The 27028-nt window shown below is 33.4% G+C and overlaps 1 protein-coding gene across 2 annotated transcripts; it reads left to right on the top strand.

Annotated features, from left to right (window-relative positions):
• The first annotated feature begins 4642 nt into the window (after positions 1-4642).
• On the top strand, positions 4643-26282 carry LOC148613103 (uncharacterized). Of its 2 annotated transcripts, none has more exons than XM_088595135.1 (7): positions 4643-4889; positions 19555-19802; positions 21065-21233; positions 22586-22797; positions 23518-23707; positions 24138-24197; positions 24536-26282. In XM_088595135.1, exons 1-7 carry the CDS (start codon positions 4748-4750, stop codon positions 24703-24705), a joined length of 1191 nt encoding a protein of 396 aa, XP_088451261.1. In that variant the 5' UTR covers positions 4643-4747; the 3' UTR covers positions 24706-26282. The 2 variants fall into 2 exon arrangements, with proteins under 2 accessions (XP_088451261.1, XP_088451260.1); XM_088595134.1 differs by having other exon boundaries at positions 4644-4889; positions 24036-24197.
• Positions 26283-27028: the final 746 nt, after the last annotated feature.

Below are 27028 nucleotides of genomic sequence, written 5' to 3'. Positions count from 1 at the left end.
AATCTAGTAAAATGATCTGTTATTACAAAAATATGTTCACATCCTCCTTTTGGTCTTTCTAAATTCAAGAAATCTATACATACTAGTTATAATGGTTGGGAGGGCTCGATGAAATCTAACGGTGCTCTTCCTGGTGTTGGAGTTTTACGTCTGATACACCGGTTACATTGTATAATCCACTGTTCTACAACTCTGGTCATACCATACCAAACAAATCTGGCTCTGATTAACGGAAGTGTCTTGTCTTCCTTGGTAACCCATATCATCATGAAGTGTAGTCGTCGTAGTAGGAATGCAAGCTTCAGATAGTACAAGCTGTTTGACTGGTTTGGTGTCGACGTTGATTTTTCTGTACAATATGCCATCAATCAGTCGAACTTTATCAAAGTTGTTGACAAATCAGGTGTTCCGTGGTAATCTTTCTAGTTGTTCAATCCTAGGTTTACGATGTTCAGCTACCCAGTAGATCCAATCGGTGATTATCTGATCACTTTTCTGTTCCCACTTTACATCAACAAAATGTTGATTTGGTAAACGGACATCATCTTTCCCTACATTTAATAACACTCATGTCTAGACTCCGGACGTATGGATGGATGTGTTGTAAGTTACATATGGCCTTGACTGTATCCGCGTGGCTATGTTGGTAGGACCCAATAGTTTTAGTAGCCGGGGTAAAAAATTTGCATCGGCATTACTGCAGCCATGTTTGTTTACGATGTTGAAATCATATGAAGCAAGTGCAGAAATCCAACGATGTCCAGTGGCATCTAATTTCGCTGATGACAGTACATAAGTCAGTGGGTTATTATCAGTCATCACGGTAAACTTGTTTCCAAATATGTAATCATGGTATTTTTCTGTTACAACCCACTTAAATGCCAGACATTCAGGTTTATGGAGTAGGTAATTATGCTCGGTCTTGCTGAGTCCTTCACTTACGTACGCAATAAACCGCTTCCTCTCGACCTGTGTATGGTACAAAATTGCTTCCAGTCCTACTATTGAAGCATCCGTGTGGAGTTCAAAAGGAAGATCGTAAACAGGAAAAGCTAGTATGGGTGGTGATGATAATGCTGCCTTCAACTTTTGGGACGATGGTTCATGTATATCACCCCATTTCCAAGATGCTACTTGCTGGCTTTTATTTTTGCGACGTTTTGATAACTTCATTGGTGCTGGCATCAAGTCGGTAACTGGCCTAGTTACTTTGGCAGTCTTTAGAAAGGGTAATCAAGGGAACCAAGGTTATAGCGATATACCATCTTTGGTGACAATATGGCCGATGTACTTCGAAGGTGTCAGAAAAAAAATTATTAGGTATATAAAGCAGATGTTGAGATGCAAGTCTCCGAGGATCGCTTCTACACCAAATGGAAGGCGGTTAAACTTGTAAAATCCTAGTGGACCAAGGGTAAATGCTGTTCCTTTCTTATGTTCTTCTTACTCTGCCTGATTGTAACCACTCTTCATATCCAACACTGTAAAATGACTGTTACCGCCGAGCTCATCTAGTATTTCATCACTTCTTTGTTAGGCATACGAATATCCAAATGTCTTTATACTGAGTTCCCGATAGTAAATGCACATCCTTAACTTTCCATAATTTTTCCGGCATCAGACCACATTTAATGACCATGGCGAGTGAGATCGTCATATTATACCAGCAGCTAACAGTTGTTGGTGGTTACGTACCTCTTCAAGCATTGATGGTGGAATACGGCGATGCCTCTACTTGAATGGAGTCTCATCAAACAAACCTATACGATGATGGACTGCATCTGTATGGCCAAAGTCTGTGTCTGACGTTCTTAATTGGCTTAGTAGATCCTTACCTTGACGAACTTGTTCATCTGTGAGAGGGTCTGACAAAAAACTAACTTCATCTTAAACATCATGGACGGCTTCCTCTGTCATGTCTACATCGGCAAAAGATACTGGCTGAATCTCACACAATATGGCATTTGGAGAGAGACCGTGATATTACTGTTCGTTATGTTGCTAATGTTGACAAGAACTAAACGGTTCTTCTTGTACTCATATGACACAAGTGATAACGCAATGTCAAGAAGAACCGTCTAGTTCCGGTCAACATTAGCAACATAACGACCAGTAATATCACGGTCGTTATGTTGCTAACGTGGACCGCGTTACACGTAAATTTCTTTCCTCTAATCACTTGGGCAAAAACTAAACAAACCCATATTAAAGTGCGATAATTTATATAATAATATTCCGTGGTTAGCGTAACATATGAAAAACATGTGAAAGTATCTACAAATAACTGAGAACTAACTTAAATGTGGGAAGTCCCTAACTTTATATTTACTAATAGAATTACAATAACAAAATATTTGCTGATTCTGCACAATATATAGATCTACCGAAACACCATAAACAGGATAGTATGGAAGTTATCGATCAAGATGACCTTGCAGTTCTACATTTCTTTTCGTAGGAATCCATATAGCCTTGCCAACAGGACACTTGACGATAGCTGACTTGTTGCTCCTTCTGTATAGTTCTTTTTCCCAAGCAGACAAACATATGAAGGCCATGTGCCAGCTTGTGTGTAGGTCTGCATTCTGTAGATATCTTGGACCAAAACGTTGTTTTACGCCATCTAAGGTCGATTTCAACAAGTTGGTTCTGAGCAGAAGATGTACTTGTGAGTTATAAGCGTTGTCTGGTACAACTAACAGCAGACATGGTTGTGTTTCATCAATTGTTGAAGACTCTGGCTGCTGAATGTCAGCGGAGATGAACCCATGGTATGGCATTTGATGTCATCTGCACAATCTGCACATTCTATGTGTAGAATCCCTCGAAGTGGTTGAATGTCTTAATCATCGAGGTACTGTCTATGAAAAGTCCTTTCAACCCATCTGATGCATATCATTGTTGTGTTGAAGCACAAGTTATATCTTCCATGTTGACTTGTTGGAACGCGTAAGCTTGTCTAAAATGGTCAAATCGGACAAGGCATCCAACTATGTGTCCAGGCCTTCCACATCTAAAGCATAATGGCAATGGTTGAACTTCCTCTGGAATCGGACGAGAAGGTGTGTCATCACTCTCTGTAGGTGAGTTAGTCTCATCCCAGTAAGGTTTCGGTTTACGACGACGTCACCTGCGTTTCCGTCGTGATACATAAAGTTGTTCATTTACGATGATTCGCTAGCAAAATCCAAGGTGAAGTGTAGTTTCTGTGTAGTGTATAAGTAATCTACCTCCGGAAATTGAAAACTGGAAAGCAATATAAGTAACTTATGTTATAAATCATAACTTTTTACTGTGCTTGTCATAATACATAACACCCCCTATTTAAATCCCCTGTAGCTGTATCCCGATAAATATTTAAGTGTACAAATGTAGTATAAGTTGATGTAGACCTATAATATTCTTCAGGTAAGTATGTGTGAAGTTTTAAATGCTGAATATAGTTTGATGAAGTTGTCTACCATAGTAACAAGAAATGGAAGACATATTTGTCTAAAGGTAATGATGAACTTTAAGGGCAATTGATAAATCCATTGGATTATGTTTGACAGAATTTTAGATTATATTTCCACAAATTTAAAATTTTAAAAATCATGCGAATACACCCGTTTACATCATTATCAACTTAAACAGCTAATAACAGTCTCGGTTATCTTGGCAAAGACAAAGTATTTAACCCTAAGTTATACATCTGAAATATTAAGTAGATTTATTAATGCAAGGCTGTAAAATTAAACCGAAATATCTGCTAAAAATAAGGATGGATGGAATAAATGTAAATGTTTGACCCAAAACTTAGTTAAAATCAAAATAAAAAATGGGTATGCTGTTCACGTGTTTCGAAGAGTAACCTTACATCAGCATCATGCATAGGAAGCTCTTAAAACAAAAAGAAAACAAAACCAAAAATATGGAAATTGACAGCCACATCCAGTACCGAGATAAACGTAATCAAAACCAAAAATATGGAAATCGACAGCCACATTCAGTACCGAGATAAACGTAATCAATTAATAAATATGGAAATCGACAGCCACATTCAGTACCGAGATAAACGTAATCAATTAATAAATATGGAAATCGACAGCCACATTCAGTACCGAGATAAACGTAATCAATTAATAAATATGGAAATCGACAGCCACATTCAGTACCGAGATAAACGTAATCAAAACCAAAAATATGGAAATCGACAGCCACATTCAGTACCGAGATAAACGTAATCAATTAATAAATATGGAAATCGACAGCCACATCCAGTACCGAGATAATCAATTAATAAATCCTCGGTGTTTCATGTGATTTGAATTTGTTAGAAATCAATAGAATATAGTTTAATAACATTTTCTGGGGTCGGTCAGAAACGTCATTTTATTTAATTTTAAGGTGTCATTCGTAACGGTGATACAATCTAACGAAACTATGAACAGGCTGCTTTACTCACCTTAAAGGTACTATCTACTCTTTTAAATATTTCAAAATTACTCATTGCTTTATTATATATTTTGATAATGATGGTAAATAACTGTTTAAATAAAGTTATCGCCCTTTTATCGTTTCACATATCCAGATGATAGTATCATCCGATGAAATCTATTCAATAATCACCCTCTATTTAAATCCCCTGTAATAACGACATCAAGGTAAATGACTATCTAAGCATGTCGTATTCTATATCGAAGTGTGGTTTTATGAGCCTATGATCTTACTTCAAACTTTTCAGATTTGTATTTAGATTGCTATATTAATGTGCAGTGAGATTATATTCATTAAGAACAAAAAAAAAGATACAAGGTTGGAATGCGTTCAAATAAGATTATCAAGTATGCTAGAAATAAGACTTGGAGTTATTTTAGTTCTTGTTGAATTCTGCCTACTTTCGACAGCTAGTAAGTTATTTTAACATAAAATGAATATAGAAATATTTTGGTGTAATTCTATTCGCAATTGTAATACAATTAATAGCTTGAAATGTATTTTGAGATAAAAAAAAAAAAAAAAAAAAAAAAAAAAAAAAAAAAAAAAAAAAAAAAAAAACAGAGCAAAGCCATTGACAGGTTTAGCTCAAATGTTTCTTTTTTAAATATTGAAATTAGTCGTAAGATAGTGTATTTTTATTACACAATTTCGTCTTGCAGGACTCATGGTGTCAGTTCTCCTCAATCCGTATAATTACTCTATTTACAACAAACCGCCATAACTAGATATCTAATATATATTGAAACATTTCTACTCGAAATTTTCAAGTAAAATGCGTCTTAAATTAAAAAAAAATTATTTATTTTTCGTTTGTTTTGTTTCATCTTTTTCTTCACTTTAGTTATTTACTTTGAAGACTTCGGTGACCATTTTTCGTTAAGTCTATTTTTCTGGCTAATTAGAAAAATCAATCAATTCATCTCATAGGTATTAATGTGTAATCAAGGGAAGCAAGATTCTAGCGGAATTCAAAAGACTATACATGGAAAATAGACACACACAAGAAAGAACATAAATATCATATGTACTACGACAACATAAACCGCAGATCACCAATATAATTTAAACCACTAGTCTTCTTCATTTACGTATATTCTATGATAAACACATCGACAATTTCTCCACGATTTCTCACGAAAACAACATTAGCTCTATGGCAATATAAAGAAGAAAAGTAAGAATGTCATCAATACTCGATAATTACAGTCGTATCCCTTGATGTGTTTACCACAATGGTTTATCTACAATAAAATTAGATTGTATGATGTACCTTATCTAGATTAGCTGTACCTTATGATTAGAAAATCATAAATTATTCTATTTGCTGCGGGATTTTGACAATCACAACCAAGTGCCCACTAACACCTTGGTATTACATGAGTTTCATGGTTTAACAATGATGACTTTAGAAAGAAATGAGAGGGGGATTAAACCGTTTGAAGTTAAAAGACTTATGTTGATATTCATGTTGGTACATGAGAAAGATACGAAAGAGTCGTTAAAGGAGAAAAGATTAAGTCTGATCTGAGCTTTGAAATCGAAAACGGAATTACTTAATAAAGCGTGTAAATTTGATTCGTTGTTACGCAAAGTAGTAATAAAAATAAAATGATTAATAATCATTAATTGGGTTAAAACAACTGTTGCGTAGTCTGGATACTTCGATACTTCTTTCCGATAACCATACATAAATCTCCATTTGAGCAAAACAAGAACGATAACTCTTGCAAAGTGCCTATTTCATGTAGGTTTTTGACATACATGAATCACCCTGTCTTATTTATTTATATATTTATTTCTTAATATTGCTACTAAAAGTTTCGAAAGCTTGTTACCTCTTTTGTTAACATTGTTAAATTTTACTGTTTACAATTTCATTCGTTGTTGCCGACAAAATGTAGAGACATTGCCAATGATCCGGATAAAAGTTTTAAATTGACACAACACTTTTCTTGTATACCCATCATGCCCTTGTATTGTGTAATAAAGTAATTTATCGAATGGATTTAGGTTAATTTTGTTTGTTCATTTACATGCTATGTCATGTCAACAGAATAATTGCACAATCGAGTGATAGAAAGCCTTTATAAAACCGTACTAGATCCTTTATGATGAAATACTTCCGAAATGGAAAAACGTGCGAAAGCAACAACGTCGATTGAATAATTAACGTCTATAGTTAATTCATTGTCCTCATAATCTTTGAAAGGTTCAAAGAATTAAAGCTATCTTGATAGAAAATAGCAAAAAAGTTTTTATGACATTAGCTAGAGGGGCAATGATCAAAGAAATATTAATAACATTTTGTATCTTTGTATGTGTTTGATGTTTTCAGTTTTCATAATGAGTGAAGCAATTGTATTTGAAATTTTTGTTTTATCTCATTATATAAGTTCATATAACAAAGATTCAATTTGTACACAAAAATACAAGTACCGAATTTTTCGTTAAAATTTAGACTGAGGAAGCATTCAATTCTGGACAAATCCGTTATTTTTAAAATTTTAATGATTTCTCTGCCCAAAATATTATTGAGATAACATTCGTGACTTTAATTCCAGAATAAAATTAAGCGATTAGCGTTAAGGATTATTTACTTTGAATACAAAAACTACTCGATTGTAACCAAAACTTAAATATTAGCTCTGCTCATGAAAAAAAAATAGATTTGTAAATTACTAAAACAAAGCTAAATGAAAGGTATTTTTATAAAAAGAGTAGAGCATTAGGTTTTCTACCTGAAAACCATGCCGTCGTTTGAAAATGGGGTGTTCACGTTTTTCATAAACTTACTTATTTTTTCAATTTCGCTCTAAAATTTGGTCGACATACTATTTCTTCTTTTCTTTAAATGTTAACAAACTGATAAATTATTTCGTTATGTAACTTTGTCGATCAATTTCAAAAGCTAGGTGTCAATTTTCTCATTGGCTGATTTATTTTACCTTGATTTGTAAATAGACCCACTTTGTAATTTTAAATAATCTTTTTGAAATATCTGTCATAACAGCATGAGTTATTTTGAAGGTAGCCGCCGTCATTTTAAGAAACATGCTGATTATCATTTATCAACAAAAATGATTTTCAAGATGAGAAAGAAATGATAAGGACACACATAGTAGCAAATAGTCTTTGTACAATGCAATGTACTGCTAGATTTTTCGTTGACTTAGATGAAAATAAAGGTGTTTCTCATGTGTTTTTCATATGTTCATGACCGCTATGAAACACCTATGAAAACATGTTTAGGACTAACATCTTCATTTAATAAACATCATATAGTAAATATTTGTCTTCCGGCTGGCTTAATGTATGGAAAAAATATGTTTTCAATATAAGTTTGGAAAATATTTCCATGTCATGAACATTTGTTCTTGGGTACACTTGAACGTTCTTATATCTTTTCCAAATTAATATGGCTTAATGAATACTCATGTTTTTTTTATTTTTTATTTTTGTTTCTTTTATTTTTCAATTAATTCTGGGTTTGTACAATGATTCACTCAATTACTGATTTTTCCGATATGTTTCAAATACATTTTAATGAGCTGAGTGTTTTACAAAAATCAAGTATTCATTTTCGTTTTGCATGTTTCTTACACAGGATGATTTACACAAGTCTAATCAAATATGGAATGAGGAAGTCTGTGTTAAGTATTAGGACCAAGGTTTTCATACCTTTTAGATAGCATGATTGTATTTCAAGTGAATTCAAGTATAGCAAATACTTTACACCATTTGTTTTTTTTTTAAATTGTTTGTGGGTAGTTCGATTTTTTTTGTGGGTAGTTATCATAGATATGATTCTTATTCAGAAAGTCTTCATGTCAAAACTTAGTAAATGTCATTTTAAAACTTCGCGCGGACTATTAAAATATAATTACTACTTTCCAAATGAAATAACATGATATTTAGGCATTCTTTTGTAATACGTTTCCTTCAGATATTCCCTTATGATGCTTTTAGAATTGGCAAAATAAAGGCATTGGGTTTATAAGTCTGTTGCAAGTCAGAGTGTAAGTTCTTGCTGTTAGTTGTTTTGTTAATTTTGTTAAAATCCTTGTATGGGGTTTATTTCCCCATCAGTTGAATAAATAGAGTGGGAATGAGAAAAGGAGATTTCGCATTGTGGAGGGGGCGTTGAATCAATAGGGGGTTCTTCAAAATTGTATAGCATTTTCTGTAATATGAACAATAAACACATTATCTACATCATCATTGTCGTCATAGTAGTCATAATCATCAGCATTATCGTTGCGGTTGTCAGTGCCGTCATCATCATCATCATCATCATCATCTGTCTTATCATCAGAATGTATGTAACATGGCTGTATATGTCGCTGTTAACTTTAAAAACTTTGCCGCTAAAATATTGAAGCAATAGTGAACTTTTACTACACAGTATTATTTCTTTTTGTTTCGTTTCCGTGTAACTAATTTTCAATAGGTGGTCTTGAATAAACAAATAAATAATATTCATTGCGAAAGTTGTAACGACGCAGTAGAAATGAACAAATATTCAAACCAGAGAAAATTCAAAAGGACGCCTGCAGAGAATAAGTCCTATATTACGCAGAACGTCAAAATACAAAGAGCCACTTACGGGTCTGGTGTCAAAAGAATAGGCCTGCAGCAGCGCAGCACTAAGCTTGTCGGAAAAGGCGAGTAAATAGTGCTCAGAACCCTAGCCGGGGGCTAGGACGCTCTCCCCACTGAACAACGGGGTTGTGTGCTCCAGGTGGTGCCCCTGGCGTGTTACATGCGGGGGTTGTCAGGCTATAATATGGAAAACCTGACTGCACATCATAGTGGTGCACCGTGTTGAGAAAGATGCCAAGTTCCTCGCACGTTAGAGAACTCTGCTGTGGTATTCGATAGGAGTAGGAACCTTTGTGCTCCGCTGCAGGAGGCTAAATTGCCCGACTCTACCCATCCCTTCCTTCTTTTTCTAGTGGCAATCAAAATTTGTCGACCCTATTATACTTGTGTCCAACCCCTTTTTTCATTTCATCATGATCATCATTTTATGTTCATTTTATCATCCATTTCATGTTCATTGCTGGAATATAGCTGAAATATTGCTGCTCGGGCGTTAAACCCCAAAATCAATAATCAATCAATCAAAATACAAAAGGTAATACACATTTCATTGTCTTACCCCTCTGTAGAAAGTGATACTATTACATAACGTGCTTCATAAACATGAAACACTAGTATTTAATATTAGAAATGATAAAACGATGTTTTAAAAACATATACACAACATGTCATAGTTTTCCTTTCCTCGTATGTCTACCCCGGACTTGACTTTTTATGAGCAACTCGGCGGGCGTTTCTAGAAAAGCAGAGGACGCCTACCATTCCAGTGCACCTGGTCCATGCCCCCAGTTTTTAATGGAGTTCGGGTTGCTCATTTGCTTTTGTTACTTTGTATGTATGATTTTATTTGTTGAGTATGTCTGTTTTCCATGTCTGGCCTTTGTCCCTGGATTACATTCTTTTGATTACCGCTACAACCTTGGTTCCTTTTATTATTCTTGGTACTACCTATAAGGGAGATTTAACGTCAATTCCTATAAATATCACCATGAACGACAGGAAACCCCAATTCTTACGTCTGTTAGAAAATTTTATGAAATGTATAAATATAATTATATTCATAATAAGTTCATCCTATTTTGGGTATGATGTTGTGAAATATTCGACCCACAGTTAATGCAGTATAGACTTAAATTACTTTCTTGGTGTTTCTGTTTTCTTAAAAACCCGGATGTGGTGATAAACTTTATTATAACCATATAAATTTCCGTTATCTAAAATGTATTGATGTGCATTTTGTACATATTTTAAGGCTGATTTTATTTATTTAGAAACAAATGTGACCGAATCTATAAATAGTAAATAAAACTAGTTCATAAGTAACATTGTAATTATTTTTAAAAAGGGAGAGAATCAAAGAAAAGAAATCATCAAATCAAATAAAAAGGTTGGTCTTCAAATTCAGAATAATAAACAACTTGATAATTTAGCTTGATATCCATAATTGTATTAAATAAGCAATATAAAACTGTGCGTTCTTAAATATTTATTTTCGTCTATTCCTCATCTTGAAATTATTTCGGAAACTGTTTTCGCTTATTTTCTTCAGTTCCACATAGACTGATTTTTAATTATTATCAAACCGGAGCTAGTGCTAATCATAAGAAGATTGATAGTAATTTTAATGGGTTTTTTTAATAGTGATTCATGTATTAGAAATGATCGTATCTTCGAGTACTTAGAATCTCAATCAATAATTATTTTAGTCTTTGTCTATGGGGGATCGAGCTATTTGTACTCGAAAACATTTGCCTTTGCTGATCGACATTTGCAAACGGACTAACGAAAATATGCGAGATTTCCTGTAAAACACGCTGTACGTATACATGAAAAGTTCAAGCAACCACTTCCTAACTGCATACGTCATTAGTGTAGTATGTTACTTCCGACAGAAAGGTTGTTTCAGAACATGTACATATATAAGACTTCTCTGGACTCCGCCATGTACATGTTTAGTAAGAAAACCTTATTTTTCCAAAATTGGGTTTATTGTGTTAATTTTTAAAAATGGCATTAATTATTCCTAACGACTATCCGAATTTACAAGCATGACCTGAATTTGATGTCATAGAACTTGTATTACTAACTTATATTACACTGAAGCAGGAAGTAATGACAATCTTACAAAGGTGAAACTGTGGGTCTTTTGTCTGAAATATATACACTGTGTATTATATCGATATTGTATAATGAAGTGGGAAATTCCCCTGAAATATTCTAAAAGATTTTTCAACTTAAAAAAGAATAAATGTAATGCAACCAGTCGTATTGTCATAAGGAAAGAATAACCAATAACATCTTATACAATAGTATGTTTGACACAAGTGTCAATTTTTTATTGTAGTATTTTGTAATCCTCGTGCCTGAAAGTATGAGGTTGAAAAGATTACTTGGCATTTTGTGTTGCTTGTCAGAACTTAAAACATATTGAGAGCCTCGTATCGTCCCCCAAATCAAAAACATCTAACGCTAAAATAACATGAGACTTAAAACAAGGTTAAGATCTAACGTATAATATACATGTCGTCAAACAGAAGAGTACGAAACTTTGCTTTGTGTTTCATATTCTCTCATACATGCGTGTTTCATTGAATGAAAATGCAAATCTTTTTTTTTCTTTGATAACCTGAGACAATTAATATAATCATATCATAACACCAGGTATTGTTCTAATACATCCGACCCGCGAATCGTGACTTTTTAACGAAAAGACAGGTTAAATCGTATCAAATAAATGGTAATTTCCCTTAAATATCTTACATAAAACTTGAATAACAAAAATGGCAAGAAAACACGACCTGAACCTTATTGATATGACGTGCTATGAAGAAAAAAACAATAGCCCTTTCTCATTTAAAAAATGTTGTGATAAGTTTTTTCTATATCATGCAAACCTCCGCTGTAGTGCTTCCAAAGTATATTGCGAGAGTTTGTGGGTAATGAAAACTGTCATGATGGTTTCACGCTTTTGTCCCTTTTACCCATTACCTTATGAGAAAAAAACCCTTTCCGCGAACTTTAGGGCCTTTATTATATCGGATCCTAGATTTACATATTACATTCTATTTCTGACTTACATTTAGCTCATTTGGAAGCATCAACAATTCTAAATTTTGCAATTGAACAAGTCCTTAATTCTTCTTGTAAATGATGTAGTGGGAAATTTAAAGCCACCGCTGATCTAACGTTTTTTTAACAATAACAAGAATACCAAATATCCACAAACCTTTTCCATTCAATTTATTGAACCATCTAAAACAAAATCAAACTTTAATGGAAGAGGTTTGTCGCCAATTTCAAAATGTTTCCTACTTCAAACTTTCGAAAATCTAAAGAATGTAATCCAGGGACAAAGACCAGACATAGAAAACAGACACACCCAACAAAGAACATAAAATAACCAAAATAATACAAGCATTGTAACAAAACCAAATGAGCAACTCCGATTCCACTAAAAACTGGGTGCGTGAAACAGGTGCACCGGTATAGTAAGTGGCATCAGCTTTTCTATAAATATCCGACGAGTTGCTCACAAAAAAGTAAAGTCCACGATAGACCAAAGAGGAAAGGGAAGCCAAGACACGTTGAACAAATTAGTGTTCATGGTGAAGATGGATACACCGTAACGAACCAAGAGGTCATGATGACGGAATGCCGCCACAGATGAAAGGACATTGAGAATACGGAATGAAAAGTCAACTGTTTGTCGTATAGTTTGGTCAATACTTTTCTTTTGCCATCGATCTCTAAGTCTAGGCAAGATATGACGCTGACTTCACAGTGTTTTTAGTATCATTTATCTCAAGTTATTTGGGGTAGATGCGATGTATAAAATCCCCGAAACTAGTATTGTTTAACGATAATACGTCATCTAAACGATGTTCCTTCTTATGAATCTGATCAGTTATAAAGTCGGCCTCATAAGAGGGAAGAAACAGGTCAGTTATTAAAGGAGCACAATTTGTTTCCATTGGAATGCCGACCGTTCGTTCAAAAACGCGTCTACCACACTGGACAAATTTATGTTGTCGATCAAAAACTCCAGCATTTTTACTCAAGACGTTTTGACGTCACACTCAAAACCTTGAATATAAATAGTTTTTTTTTTTAATTCCATTCATTCTTGTGATAAAAGTTGTTGAAATCTTATAAAGATATGATGATGCACATATTTCAACTTAAATATCCCCTAGTCCACCACGGGGGGAGCCTTTATCCTGTGTCAAGCTAATCAATCATATTGAACTGTCAGCTGGAATACTTCCATACAAAAGAATATTTTATCAAAGTATAAATAAAGAGTTCTCGCTTAAATCGTTTTAGATAAAGGTTTTCACAAAGTATCATTCAAAGTACTCGTATGCGTCCAAGCTTCCAGGTTTCAAAAGTGGCACCACCAAACTCTAGGTAAAATGCTATACATCTGTTTTCTACAAAACAATCAAACGTTTTTTTTTTTGACTTTCAACTCCGTTGTATATCAGATGAATATTTGGGAGATACTTGTAATGTAAGTGAATATATGGAGGCGTCAACGGTGGATTTGATGGTGGCAAATCGAGTTTACGGACGACGCGTAAACGAATATTTGGCACGTAAAATCTAGATTGACGACATTAAATCTTTAAATACAATATGGTCATTTCCATTCTTTTACGTCGAGTATTAAAAATGCGAAATGAACAAAGAAAAATCTTTCAAATAAATCTGTGCATGCGTTGAAAAACTGCGACAGTCAATTATGAAATTGACGTCCTGAAAATGTTGGTGTTACCCAATGAAATTCCTCGTTACAACGAATGTTGCATTAGAATTAAAGACAGAAAACAAAACTGATATTAATTTCTTTAATCAATTGAAGGTTAGCTGACGGTTCTTTATAACAAAGCTTTTCAACCAATTTTAAATGATTCTTGGTATAACATAAAGAATTGATTTTTTTGTATCTACTAAAGACCATCATAATTTTAGGTTTCGAGTTTATATGGATCGAGGGCTAAAAGGAGTTGTGATGCAACCAGAAACACATCTCATATTGTGTTATCTTATATTTACGTTTTCATTACTATTAGTTTTGTTTGTAATGTGTTTATGGTCCGACACAAAGGCAGTTATGTGGATTTCTGCATTCTACAAGACTGAGACGATACAACAAATTGATATGAAAACATTTTGTAGACGTAGAAAATAGTAGCAGTGATAAGACCTATACTGCTACCACACTCTCCAAGAAGAGATTGTGGAAAATCATAAATCTGTGTTATCCTCTTTTGGTCTCTCTACCAAGGACGATGATTGTGATTTACCGTCTATGTACTGTATTCCTAAACAGTAAATGGGTGATACAGAAAATGTCTTTTTATGAAATTTTGTAGTTCTTTTGATTTTACTGCGTTTGTAAGATTCATGTGTTTACTGATGCAACTAGCGTTTAAGTCTCCTGCAACAATAATTAGGGTAAAACGAACACATGTCATCAAGGGCATTTAGCTCTTGCCTATAATTATCAACTGAACTATCTGCAGGTAAGTTCACGCCAAAAATTAAAATTGATCTAGAATTTTTGCATTTCACTTCAATACCTACAATTCTATCAGAGTTTGTATCTAAAATTTCTTTAACTGAGAATTGTAAAGTAGATTTATGCATTACAGAGATACCACCTTTTCCATGTGTACAATAGTATGGTTCATGTAGCTTGTCAGTTTTTGATATACTACGATACCTTTTATCGATACTTTCCATATACGAAAGAAAGTTTGGTTTAAGTTTATGCTCACATATAATTGCAATTTCACAATTTGTATGATTTGTATGATAAAGTGAATTTGCCAAGCACACAGTGGATGACATTATACCTCTCACATTCCATGTTAATATGTTAAGGCTCATTACAGCAAAAGCAATACAACAAATATTAAAAATAAACATTATGAACAACATGGGGACTAGTTTATTGTATATAACCGACTAATTTTCTGGACTTTCGCTCCATTTCTCTTGCCAGTCGTGGTTGCTTAACCATCTTCTACATCGTACACCGGACGGCCAATGAGTATTGTTTTCAATAATGTCAGTGGAATCTTCTGATACGTTCAATTTTGCGGAAATACGAGACGATCCATATTTGTCATAGAAGAGTTGTAAAAATGTAGGTTTTACTCCTTTTAATTCGAGAAATCGTAGAATACCAGACCTCGTGTCAATTCCAGATAAATAGAACCTTGCCGAACGTTTTCTGGGAGACACACCAACGAATACATCAGAGTTGGTCGGTTTTGTTTCCTCGGTATTTCCATGCACACGAACAGGAATTCTAAAATTTACTTGGTCTTTATTCGTATCAATTATATTTATATTGTTCGAGTTAAACAAAGTTTGTTTAACACCACTTGATTCTGATGGTAGCATGTCATCGATATAACTTAAAACTCGATTCATACCGTTACTTTCGCCGGTAGATATTCTTGTGTCAAACTGTTTATTGATCTGCGGCGAAACTGTACTCACTTTTTTGTGTGTATTTGCCGACGTGTTTTTGACATTTAAATCCGTAGGGGCTCGCTCCGGGGACAACTTCGAAGTATAAGACGGCTTGTTCAACACTTTTAACTCGTTTAATGTTTTTTGCATCATAGCTTGTAGCTTGACATTTCTATCCAGACCTGAGTTTATACGATCTATGTCCGTTTTAAATTTGTTTAAGTCAAAATCATCCAGTGGTTTGATCTTTTGTGAGATTAATCTTAAATTTAGTGTCATTTTGTATTGACTTTCTTTCACATTCACTCAAATGTGTATTGAATCGATCTTTTAGATTGCACAATTCTGAAGGTAGCTTACTGTTTAACAACTGTAGATTCTTAATTGTTTTTTCTTTCAATTGCTCGGATTTTTCTAGTTCAGACACTCTTTCCAAAAGAGCATGTAAACTGATAAGCATCTCGATAATTTCAGTATTAACGGACTCGCTAAAAGGTTCGGCAATAATGGATTTACTGTGACCATCGTCTTTTCTGAATACTTCTTCAATTTGAGTTTTATCGCCTGGTAGTAACAATCTCTAGGATACTTTGTTAATGAAGAGCTTTTTGTAGTCGTTTTTCTTGTAAATAATTTCCCCGAGAGACACCCTTGTAATGATTTTGCTCGACTAGCAAGCGAACTTCGATACCATGTAAGGCAATCTTCCGAATTATTTGTTAATTCAATAAGTATTATTATGTATGCATCTTTTGGGAGATCTGCAAGATCCCGATCTAGTTTTGCAATGAATTCTTGTTGAGGAACATAATCGCTTTGAAAAGTTTGGTTTAAGGTAGAGTTGAGTTCACCGTGGCCATTGTTTACCTTTTGTTGACTTGGGGTACCGATTTCGGTGAAAACTCTGATAAAGTCAGTGTTTTGGGGTGAATGTTCTCCTAAGGTTCCATTTAACTGAGAACTATCAATAACGCTCTGATCCATGGGATCAACAGGTGATGAATCCATAAATACATCTATAGTTTGAATGATTTCAACACCCTGGCAAATAACACGCCCACCACTATCGGTAGCCATCTTGATCTTGAATGAAAAATCATCACGTTTGTCGTAAAGTTTGGTCAGTAGTTTTCCTTTACCATCTATTTCTAAGTGTAGGTCAAGATATGAGGCTGACCTTACAGTGTCTGTAGTATCCTTTATATTTAAGTTCTTTGGGGTAGATGTGATGTATCAAATCCCCAAAATTATAATTGTTTAAAGATAATACGTCATCTATATAGCGGAAACTGAGATTAAAAAAATCTAGGTAAAACGATATTCTTTCTTTCGGATCAGATCACTATAAAGTCAGCCTCGTAAGAGTGAAGGAATAGGTCAGCAAGTAGAGGAGCACAATTTTTTCTCATTGGAATGCCGACCGTTTGTTGAAAAAGGCGTCCACCACACTGGACAAATGTGTTGCTGATTAAAAATTCCTTAAATTAAAAATTAAAACATCTTCCTCTGTATATTTGGAAGATGATTGAGAATTCTTTTTTACAAAGTACATGTATGAGGAATCTCTACCAAGAACGATATATTTGTGTCTTGGTGAACCATCTTTTTGGAAAAAAAACAATGATGTATAATGTTTTAAGTCGGGATTTTAACTGAGTATGGGGAATAGAAGTATACAGTGTCGAAAAATCATAGGTTTTAATGCTATTATATTCTGATGATAATCTTGAACTGATTGTCTCCGAAAGATCTTTCAAATTGTTCAGGATACACATTGAATTAATATCACTACGGGAGTAACAAATGTTGTGACGTAAGTGTTGTTTTGATTTAACTTATTAGCTCGTGTTCTCTGTTGGTCATTTTCTGTTGTTTCTTGTTTAATAAAATATGACGAACTACAAATATATATTTATATACATCGTTGAACTAATATATTTATTTTGTAAAAATCAAATAAAACAAGTTTAAACACGATTCTAACTTGTTTCACTTTGATGTGCATTGTATTGATATACAAGTGTTATTGTGCGAGTTCTTTTATTAAAGTCAACGGTAAGATATGATAATATCTGAAGATATCAAAAATGAATGTTTCTTTACAAAAGCGCTTTGATAACTATCAAAACATGATAACTATTAGTTCATGGTATCATTTTTAAAATGACCTTAGCAATAAAATGAGGATTGTATAAAGGGGTCCTCTATAGATTTTATTTTTGTCTATATATTTTGACATCGCTGAAATACCTTCGATGTACGGCAGAAAGTATTGCCTATGTAGTGGTTATATTGTACATAAGACTTCTATTCTTTTCCAAGTAAACCTAAATTATTGTACCCTTATGCATGATGTGTCAGAAATGTATTATGTAACGCATAGGTTAAACGAGGTCCGTCTCTATGGAAAATAAATATGCTAAATATAGTAAATTAATACATGAATTATCTGGAAAGCCCTGTAATTAATAGTCAAGCAAATTATCTTCCCGGTGGCATCACTGTCTAAAAAAATGTTGCAAGCTAAAATTTCACTGGTGTAATACGTAGTTTGTTATTTCATATGTTTATGTGCCATACTTAAAATTCCAAGTTATTCTATTGGTTGTTGCTGATATCACTGGCTTTCACAAGGAAGTTAGATGAATTATGTTGCATTTCGATTCGATACTCCCAATTCACAGGTGATAGAATCTGAACAATAAATATTAAGACAGGAAAACACTTGTTTTGACTTTTTAAAACTTGTACAAATGCAGCTTCCCGGCACTAAAATTGTAAAATGATCGAGATTTCGATAGTGTTTCGATAATTTTCCTTTACAGTATACTTTTGGTTTTGAAAAACAATTAAACCAGTATTTGAGAAAAATTTAGTTGAGGCAGACAATTAGTATAGTTGAGATAAGTGTTTACTCTTTTAGGGTAATGAGGAGAAATCAAGAGAAACAAGATTTTAGTGGAAATCAAAAGAATGAGATCAAGGGACAAAGACCAGACACACACAACAAAAACATAAAAAAAAAAATAATAATAATATGTACAAAGCAACAAAAGTAAATGAGCAACACGGACTCCACTAAAAACTGGGAGCATGGACCAGATACACCAGTAGGATAAGCGTCCTTTTCTAGAAACACTCGCCGAGCTGTTCATAAAAAGTCAAGTCCGGGAAAGATAAAAGAGGGAACGGAAACCTAGAAAACGTAAAGATATTCCACAGCATACATTGATATAACGAGAATAGGTATGGTGTGTATATCAAAGTTCGTTGACTCCTTATACCATAATATGACCAACGTTTTATTTCTGTTAGGTATACAAACCATCCTTTTATTGGAATAAACCATTTTCTCTTCTATACTATAACAACTATACATTTCATTTCATTTTGTTATGACATCGTATGAATGTATCAAAACAGAAAAAAAAACAAAATGACAAAATTTCATGAAATGCGTATTTTTTTTATTTATTCATTTTATTCTTTTGTTCTTTTTTTGTTCTTAGAAAAACCATCGGAACAAACGATTTTTTGGACAACAAATGCTTTATGTGACAACAGTCCTTTCTCTGTATTTAAGCCTGTGCTTTGAATAACTACACTTTAACCTCCCACTAAAATCAACCAAATCAAACCAAATCAAGAAGAATAACTCTTGCAAAGCGTTAATTTCATGTACAATCTACATAGATTTTATTTCAAAAGCGCAACACCCAAAATAAAAAAAACTGGTTATATGGCCTATAACGGTTTCTGGATAAGAATAAGACTGAATTCAGTGGGTTTTTGACATGCATGTATCACCTCCTGTTTGATTTTATGAAGACTGCGACTTAACATGTACATAGCTGTGTAATAAATGCAGCAAAAAGCATTTCATCACATTTACTTCCCATGTTGATCGCAATGATTCTATGTGTTTTAAAACATTTTGCAAATTTGTTTAAAATCTAGCATAATGGGTTTTATAATTTTTTTTTCATTTTACAGTTAGAACCATCGACGAGTCAAACTGTCTACTTAACACCACCTATGATGTGACATCATATTCTCCAACTGTGTCATGGGAATCCAATATTACGATACCCATGTTGTATGAGAAATGCCTAATTAGGGTCCGCAACTTTGATTTTAATCAGAAATACGTGTATGACGCCTCAGTCCAAGTGGATTCATACTTCCACTCATTTCTAATAGAGATTTTTGTTGGTCATCCAAATTATAACAAAAAAGTCAAGGTAAACATGTTCTCTACTGATGATCAATATAAATGACACGAACGTCTTTTGAAGATAATGATTTGAAAAAAAATGGATCTCATTATAATATTCTGTTTGCAAATCTGTATAAAAGTTTTCATTTGATTTATGTCCTGATTAAGAATAATAAGAACAAGTTCTAGATTTGCATATTCAGTGTTTTTGAAAACTGTACATGTTATTATTCATTTTAATGATATATATATATATATATATATATAAAGGTCTGAAAAATTCCCAACGATGTTAGAACTGTCAAATTTGCGATGCAAATTTTTTGTCGTTCCCTCCGCGGGACTCGAACTCGTACTGCTGTGACATCTATGGCAACACCGCCTGCACAAAGTCCAGAGCCCTAGACCACTCGGCCGGCTAGGCGATATAAAAATACAGCTTTCGCTGGCCGGGTGATTCCTCCTCGTAGGATTAATCTAGGGCTGTAACTTAATACACGATATATGGTAGTACGGGACAGTTCATCTAGGTGTTATTATGTAGGATAGAGGATCAAATTAATGATGCATGTCACAACAAATCAATATTATACAAATGTCTCAGAATGTGACGACTCTATTCACTACACTGCTCCATCGGATCAAATTGATACAGGGAAGATAACGTTAACTTATAGAAAGGTCTGAGCAGTGTAGTGAATAGAGTCGTCACATTCTGAGACGTTGTATAATATTGATTTGTTGGGACATGCATCATTAATTTGATCCTCTATCCTACATACTAACACCAAGATGAACTGTCCCGTACTACCATACATCGTGTACTAAGTTACAGCCCTCGATTAATCCTACGAGGAGGAATCACCCGGCCAGCGAAAGCTGTATTTTATAGCCTAGCTGGCCGAGTGGTCTAGGGCGCTGGACTTGGTGCAGGCGGTGTTGCCATAGATGTCACAGCGGTACGAGTTGGAGTCCCGCGGAGGGAACGACAAAAATTTGCTTGGCAAATTTCACAGTTCTAACATCGTTGGGAATTTTCCAGACCCTTTTATAAGTTTACGTTATCTTCCCTGTACCCTGTATCAATTTGATCCGATGGAGCAGTGTAGTGAATATAGCCGTCACATTCTGAGACGATATATATATATATATATATATATATATATATATATATATATATATATATATATATATATATATATATATACAACGTCTCATATAATATATATATATATATATATATATAAACACAATGTGTGGTTTTCGATGATTTATCTTTCTTTTCAGACTTTCTACGCACCAGGAGACAAATGGAATGGTCACATTCCGTACGATGAAATCTATATCCAGTTTACTGGTTACGATAGAATTACATTCCGTGTTAGCGTTACTATAAAGGAGTGTATGGAACACTGTTACCCATTACAGGCACCAAGTATTATGTCTACATCAATCAGTAAGTCCATGTCGCTGATGGTCATTATTTCGATTATTACACCTTGTTTTTTCTTTTACAAACATTAATATACCAAACGTGCCACATACAATAATTACGACCATTATAATAATATATGATAATTTGAGCACGAAAATCATATGACAACAACATGTTCTTACATATAAATATTGGCTATAAAACGTATGCTCATGATACAGTTCAAATAAAAGTCATGTTCATACGACAACCATGTGTAACATATGTTAACAATCAAGCTCGATTTATATGATTCAGTTATGCGGTACATTATGCGATTCTCATATGTGGCACATTATATGATTCACATGCGTAGCACAATAAATGATTCCAATATTTGGCATATTATATGATTCACATATGATGCACATCATATGATTCAAATATGTGGTAATTATACGACTTACATGTGCGGTTTTTGTTCCTTTGTATGGATATACCTCTGTATATTTCCACATTTTACAATAATTAAAAGGCAATATTCCAAGTGAAGGATACCCAGTTGGAACCTAGTGAAAAAAGCTCACTATTGGTTTTTGCTTTACCCGAGTAGTGATTTATTAGTTAAAAACCGGACAATGTGGGGGCAAATACTTCAGTAACCAGAAATTATTGCTATAAATTACAGAGATTGCATAAAAAAAGCGTGTGTAAGAATCAAATTGGTCACCTTCCACTTGAAATATGTAAATACCTAGAAAAAATGAAAATTAACAAAAGTCAACATATAGGCATGATAATTTGATTTTTCGATCGTTATTCGGACTCGTCCAAAGCCCCGTCTAATATGTGGGTCCTTTAAAATTAAACCTGATATGGGCAAAGTTTTTGATTGACGTTATGTGTTGTATGTTGAACAAGGTTGAAGAAGGCTCCCCCCCCCAAAAAAAAAAATAGGTTTAAGCACAAATATCGAAAAAAAAGACTAATTCTTGAACAGGATATACAAATTAAATTGGTATGGGACAGTATTTACTTGTAACTGAGAACGAAGCGGTTTATATATATCATGTAAACTGACTATACCCATGTATTCCATTTAATCTATTCAAAATTTAAAGCAAACTAATAGTACTTGTAATTTGATTTTAAATGGATTCCAGCAAATAATTTGAACCCGAATAGCGAGCTGAAAAACCAAAATGAACAGGTTTGCCCAATTATAAACAAAAAGTAACCTTACACAGACTTTCAAATATTGTAGATCTGTTTACTATTCTGTAATTCAAAAAGCTTGTTACTTACTACATTATATAAAAATTGAAATAACTAAAATTTGGAATCATTTTTGTTTTTTGTTTTTGTTTTTTTACTCTTTTCTCTATGTTCTTTAGTTGACCTGCCACAGAAATGTAATGTAAACAAATGTATTGATAACTATGCTATCAGTTACCACATCAGATCGCAGTACCTCAGTAAACCTTGTGCTTTAAACTTTACTACCAACAACAACCCACGTGTCTGTCTGACTGTTTCTAACACTTGCTGTCACAATCGGTATTCATGTTTTGTTGGAACCATCTCCGTCGGAATTTCCGTTTATATGGTAAGCTTAATTGATCATTTTTAACAGTCTTGATTTAAAAAAAACAAGGAAAGTTCACTAAAGAATTCACCCGTTTTGTACCTCAGAAACTGTACTGTCGAAATATTGACAAAATCGTCAAGCAGGAAATTATTTTTGCTGGAGTCTGAAATTGAATCTCATGGTATGGCATATCTATATTAGTTTGTGTCAATTTGTCAAGTGATTGTGATATGCAGTTGCAGAGAAAACTGTAACAAAAAAGTGCGAACGGCCAAACGAACGAACACCATGATCACTATACATGTAACGAGAATATGTATGGTATATATGTCAAAATATCAACAACCCATCGTGATGAAAATGTCAGCCTAAGGCCACCTAGTGATCTTCAATAAAGGAAGAGGAAACTCTCATACTACAAGGCAGATATAGCCATCCGCTTCCATAGCGGTGGTACACTTTATACATAATTTTATAAATAATTTGGAAATATTGGAAATGGTAGGACATTATAATATGTGGAATTTAGACATGCAAAATCCATGAACTTATTTTCAAATTTTAGTAACAAAATTAGTGATTTAAGAATGATTTTGTAGGATTTAAGACTTATTATAGAGACAAAATATTTCAACTAAAGCGGTTAATTGATTTGAATTCAGTAATTAAAAGCAATATTTAATGTGCAAACTTCAAAATGCATTACATAACGTACGTTAAAGATTATGAACATTGTAGAGAATCGACCATGTTATATCCAGGCCTTGGTGTCTACCATGGCGTCTTTCTGGACAATATCTTACACTAACCCTTGAAACAAAAGATGTTGCTATAGACAGCCCTTGCGTTATACGACTGGTCACTAATACTACAAGGAGCGGGGAATGTAAAGGCACAGACGTTACAGTTTCTTCTGTTCAGAAGGAAAGTAAGTTGGTATCTAAAATCATTTCGTTTTAAGAGCATGAATAAGCAATTCTGTCATGTACAATCTAAATTTTCAATTTGCTATTTTTGCAAACGATAACGTAAAATAAAGTTTTATTACAATGATATCTTATCATTTTGTTGGAAGGCAGTTCATGGTGTCAAGCATGTAGTAGTAATGTTTTGAATTGAAAACACCTTTCAGTAACTAAAAAATAAATACAAGTACGTCAGGTCAGTTCATGTCATTTGATGTTTAAATCAACATAAGAGTTTGTACTAAAAAACGGACATTCAAAAAGAAATCACATAATCCTTACGTCTTCTAGAGGCTGAAAACAACACCGTGTTGGTGATATTTCTGACAACCATTGGCGTTTTAATACTGTTTATCTGCACATCAATCATTATCTATTTGGTTGTGATTAAAGCACGGAAGCCGTCTACAGAAGAGGATATGTATAGTGTACGGTATCTTCCTACTCCACGAGGTAACAAAATAATTATTGGTACCAAATATGAAAGACTTCTTGATATTTTATAATAAATTAAATATACATGTATACCAATAATGAAAGTTCCCTACATAATCCATATGAAATGTTGTAAAAATTCGCCTTTATTGAGGCTCAATTATCTCGAAATCTAGTTCGGTTACCTATTTTTTACATCAGGATTCGTAAATGTTCATTCAAGATATCTTGAAGAAAAACAACGAAAATCTATAGAATAGAAAAATACGTATGTTCTACCTTACAGCGATGGTATAACTAGAGAAATGTCTTTCGCAATTAATTTAACTTCTTTAATTTATTGTTTTACATTTAAGACGTTCCGCCGCCGCCATATTGTACCGTTCATACGATCAGCGGAATATCAACGCCATCTTTTCGATCATTTATTGAACAAGCAGACTCTTCCAGTAGAAGTAATCCCTCCAGTGTGATTATATGTGAAAGAATATTTAATGACCCACCGCCGCCGTATTCTGAACATTAGCTGACTGTTGAAATTTTTCAAGGGTTTATCAATATGTGTCAAAAAGTAATCCATCAGCTTTCATACTAGATAGTATCATTTCAAGAATGACCTATTGCACCGTGTGCAGGCACACATTTGGGGGTATGGATACGTGGATACCGAGGATATAAAATCGAGGCGGTACGGACACAGGAAAGTCGACTTTTAGGTCTTGATTTTAAAAAAATAACGAGACAGTTATTTGAACAAGCGATTATTTCACGGAACTCTATGATTATCAAGCGTACTTTGCATTGTGTTTCTGGTTGTGAAATTGTTTCATAAAAGGTCGAACATATCAATGAATCAGGGTGGGGGTCAGTGCGAACATATCAATGAATCAGTGTGGGGGTCAGTACGACCATATCAATAAATGAAGGTGGGGGTCAGTATGAACAAATCAAAATGTTTATTTCTCATTCATTTCACTGTGATTTGTTTTTTAAATTATTCATTTAACTTTTAAAAGAAATTAACTTTTTCGGTCTTGATTAACAACACCAGTCGATAAAGCTGAACTATTCAGAATTTCACAGAAATTAAAATATTCAGTTATGACGATGAGATTACTGTAACATGGTCAAAGTTGGACTACGATAAGATATGATGATTTATGATGTATTTGTCCGATACAAAAACACTTTAGGTCTTAGTCCTGAATATAGTGATGCTATGTTGAAGAAATAATACTTGAAGGATTTAAATCTCGACGTGTCAAAAAAGAATGTAGATCTTCATCCATGAAATGATGGCGTTATGTTGCTCTGGTATAGAGTGTAGTGAATTATGAGAGATAAGCATTTAGAATTTTGATCTGTTGATAGTTTTTGTTTTTACAACAGTCATTTTATTTAGTTCAAAATTTAGCGATTTAAAGCGTTTTATTCTTGTTATTGAATGGTAAAAACTAATGTAATGTACATTATTTTAAAATGGCTGTGCAATAATATTAACATGTATGTAACTATGTAATACTTGCCATTGGCTGAAGTTCATTGACTCGGTTATTGGAATATGACCGATGAGGACTGCTCTTAAAAAATATTTTTAATTAATGTAAAGAATATATCTAAGTATGAAACGAATGTTTGAATGTGTATTATCACTGGGTAAATGATAACAATGGCAACTTATTTCACATGATTTTCATATGAATTTCACATGATTTTTACATGAATTGAGCAGATATTAATGTGAATCGAGCCTTCGTGTGAATTTCATGTTAAGTGTTCACATGAAGTTCATTTAATGTCAATTTCGCGTGAAATTCGTCTTAATTTCATGTAAAGTTCATGTGAATTTCAAATGAAGTTCTATTTACATTTCACATGAACAATATTTGCCTGTGTATACGTTTGATTTGTCTCATATGAAGTTGGTGCTATGTTCATGTTTATCAATTTTTTGTTCATCCTGAATCATCAAGGCTTTCACATGAGACAAAACATATGAGTGCAATATGGTGTATTTGTGTGCCATAGACCATAACCAAAGATGCGTATTTTTGAGAGATAAAAAAAAACTGCTTACTCATAATAAAGTTTATTATCATTAAAGTTTGTAATTTTTGCTTTAGTTATCTCCCTTTCGCAGAAAGATACTAATATCAAATGGTTTCACCTAATGCATTATATAATAGTATTAACGTGGATTTGAACACAACGTACAGAATAATAGGAATAATTGTAATTGTCAGACGATGTTCATTTATACAAAACATCAAACCAAAATCAACAGTTAATTAAGGACAAAAAACAATGCAAAGTGAATGAAAGTAGACAATGGAATATCAATTCAAAATGTTTGTGCAAATCCGGGCTTAATTTAAAAAGATATAATGCAATGTCATCCTTGATGGCCAAGCTAAAAATGTAATTAAAAGCTAACTACATCTATACAACTGAAACAAAAATATCCAGACATATTATGATACCAAGTACTTATATGTTGCAGATCGAATCGATCAGGAACGTTGTGTTTATTTTATTTGTTATTCAGTATAGAATATTTAGATATACATTGTAATATGCTACGGTGTCTTATCGTCTCTTAATTATTGAAAATGCGCTAAAATGCCACCATTTTTAGAGGTAATTTTGTTCTCTGATTAAATAGTCAACTTTTGTCGGAAAAAGTTCTTTTTTTTTTTTTTACATTTTTTGAAGTTCTATATATGTGAAATTTACATGTTATTTGTTTTCAGATACCTACAATAAATGATTTCACTTAAATTATTTATCAAAGTGTGTTGGGGTCCATTGAATCCTCCTCTATTTCATGCAAAATAGCAGAAAACTTTACC

Source organism: Perna viridis, chromosome 7 (assembly GCF_037379345.1).
Source record: "Perna viridis isolate PV_CMFRI_1.1 ecotype Kerala chromosome 7, ASM3737934v1, whole genome shotgun sequence".
NCBI classification, from domain to species: Eukaryota; Metazoa; Mollusca; class Bivalvia; order Mytilida; family Mytilidae; genus Perna; species Perna viridis.
Note: the sequence above shows the minus strand (reverse complement) of the source record. Positions and strands in the feature narration are given on the sequence as shown.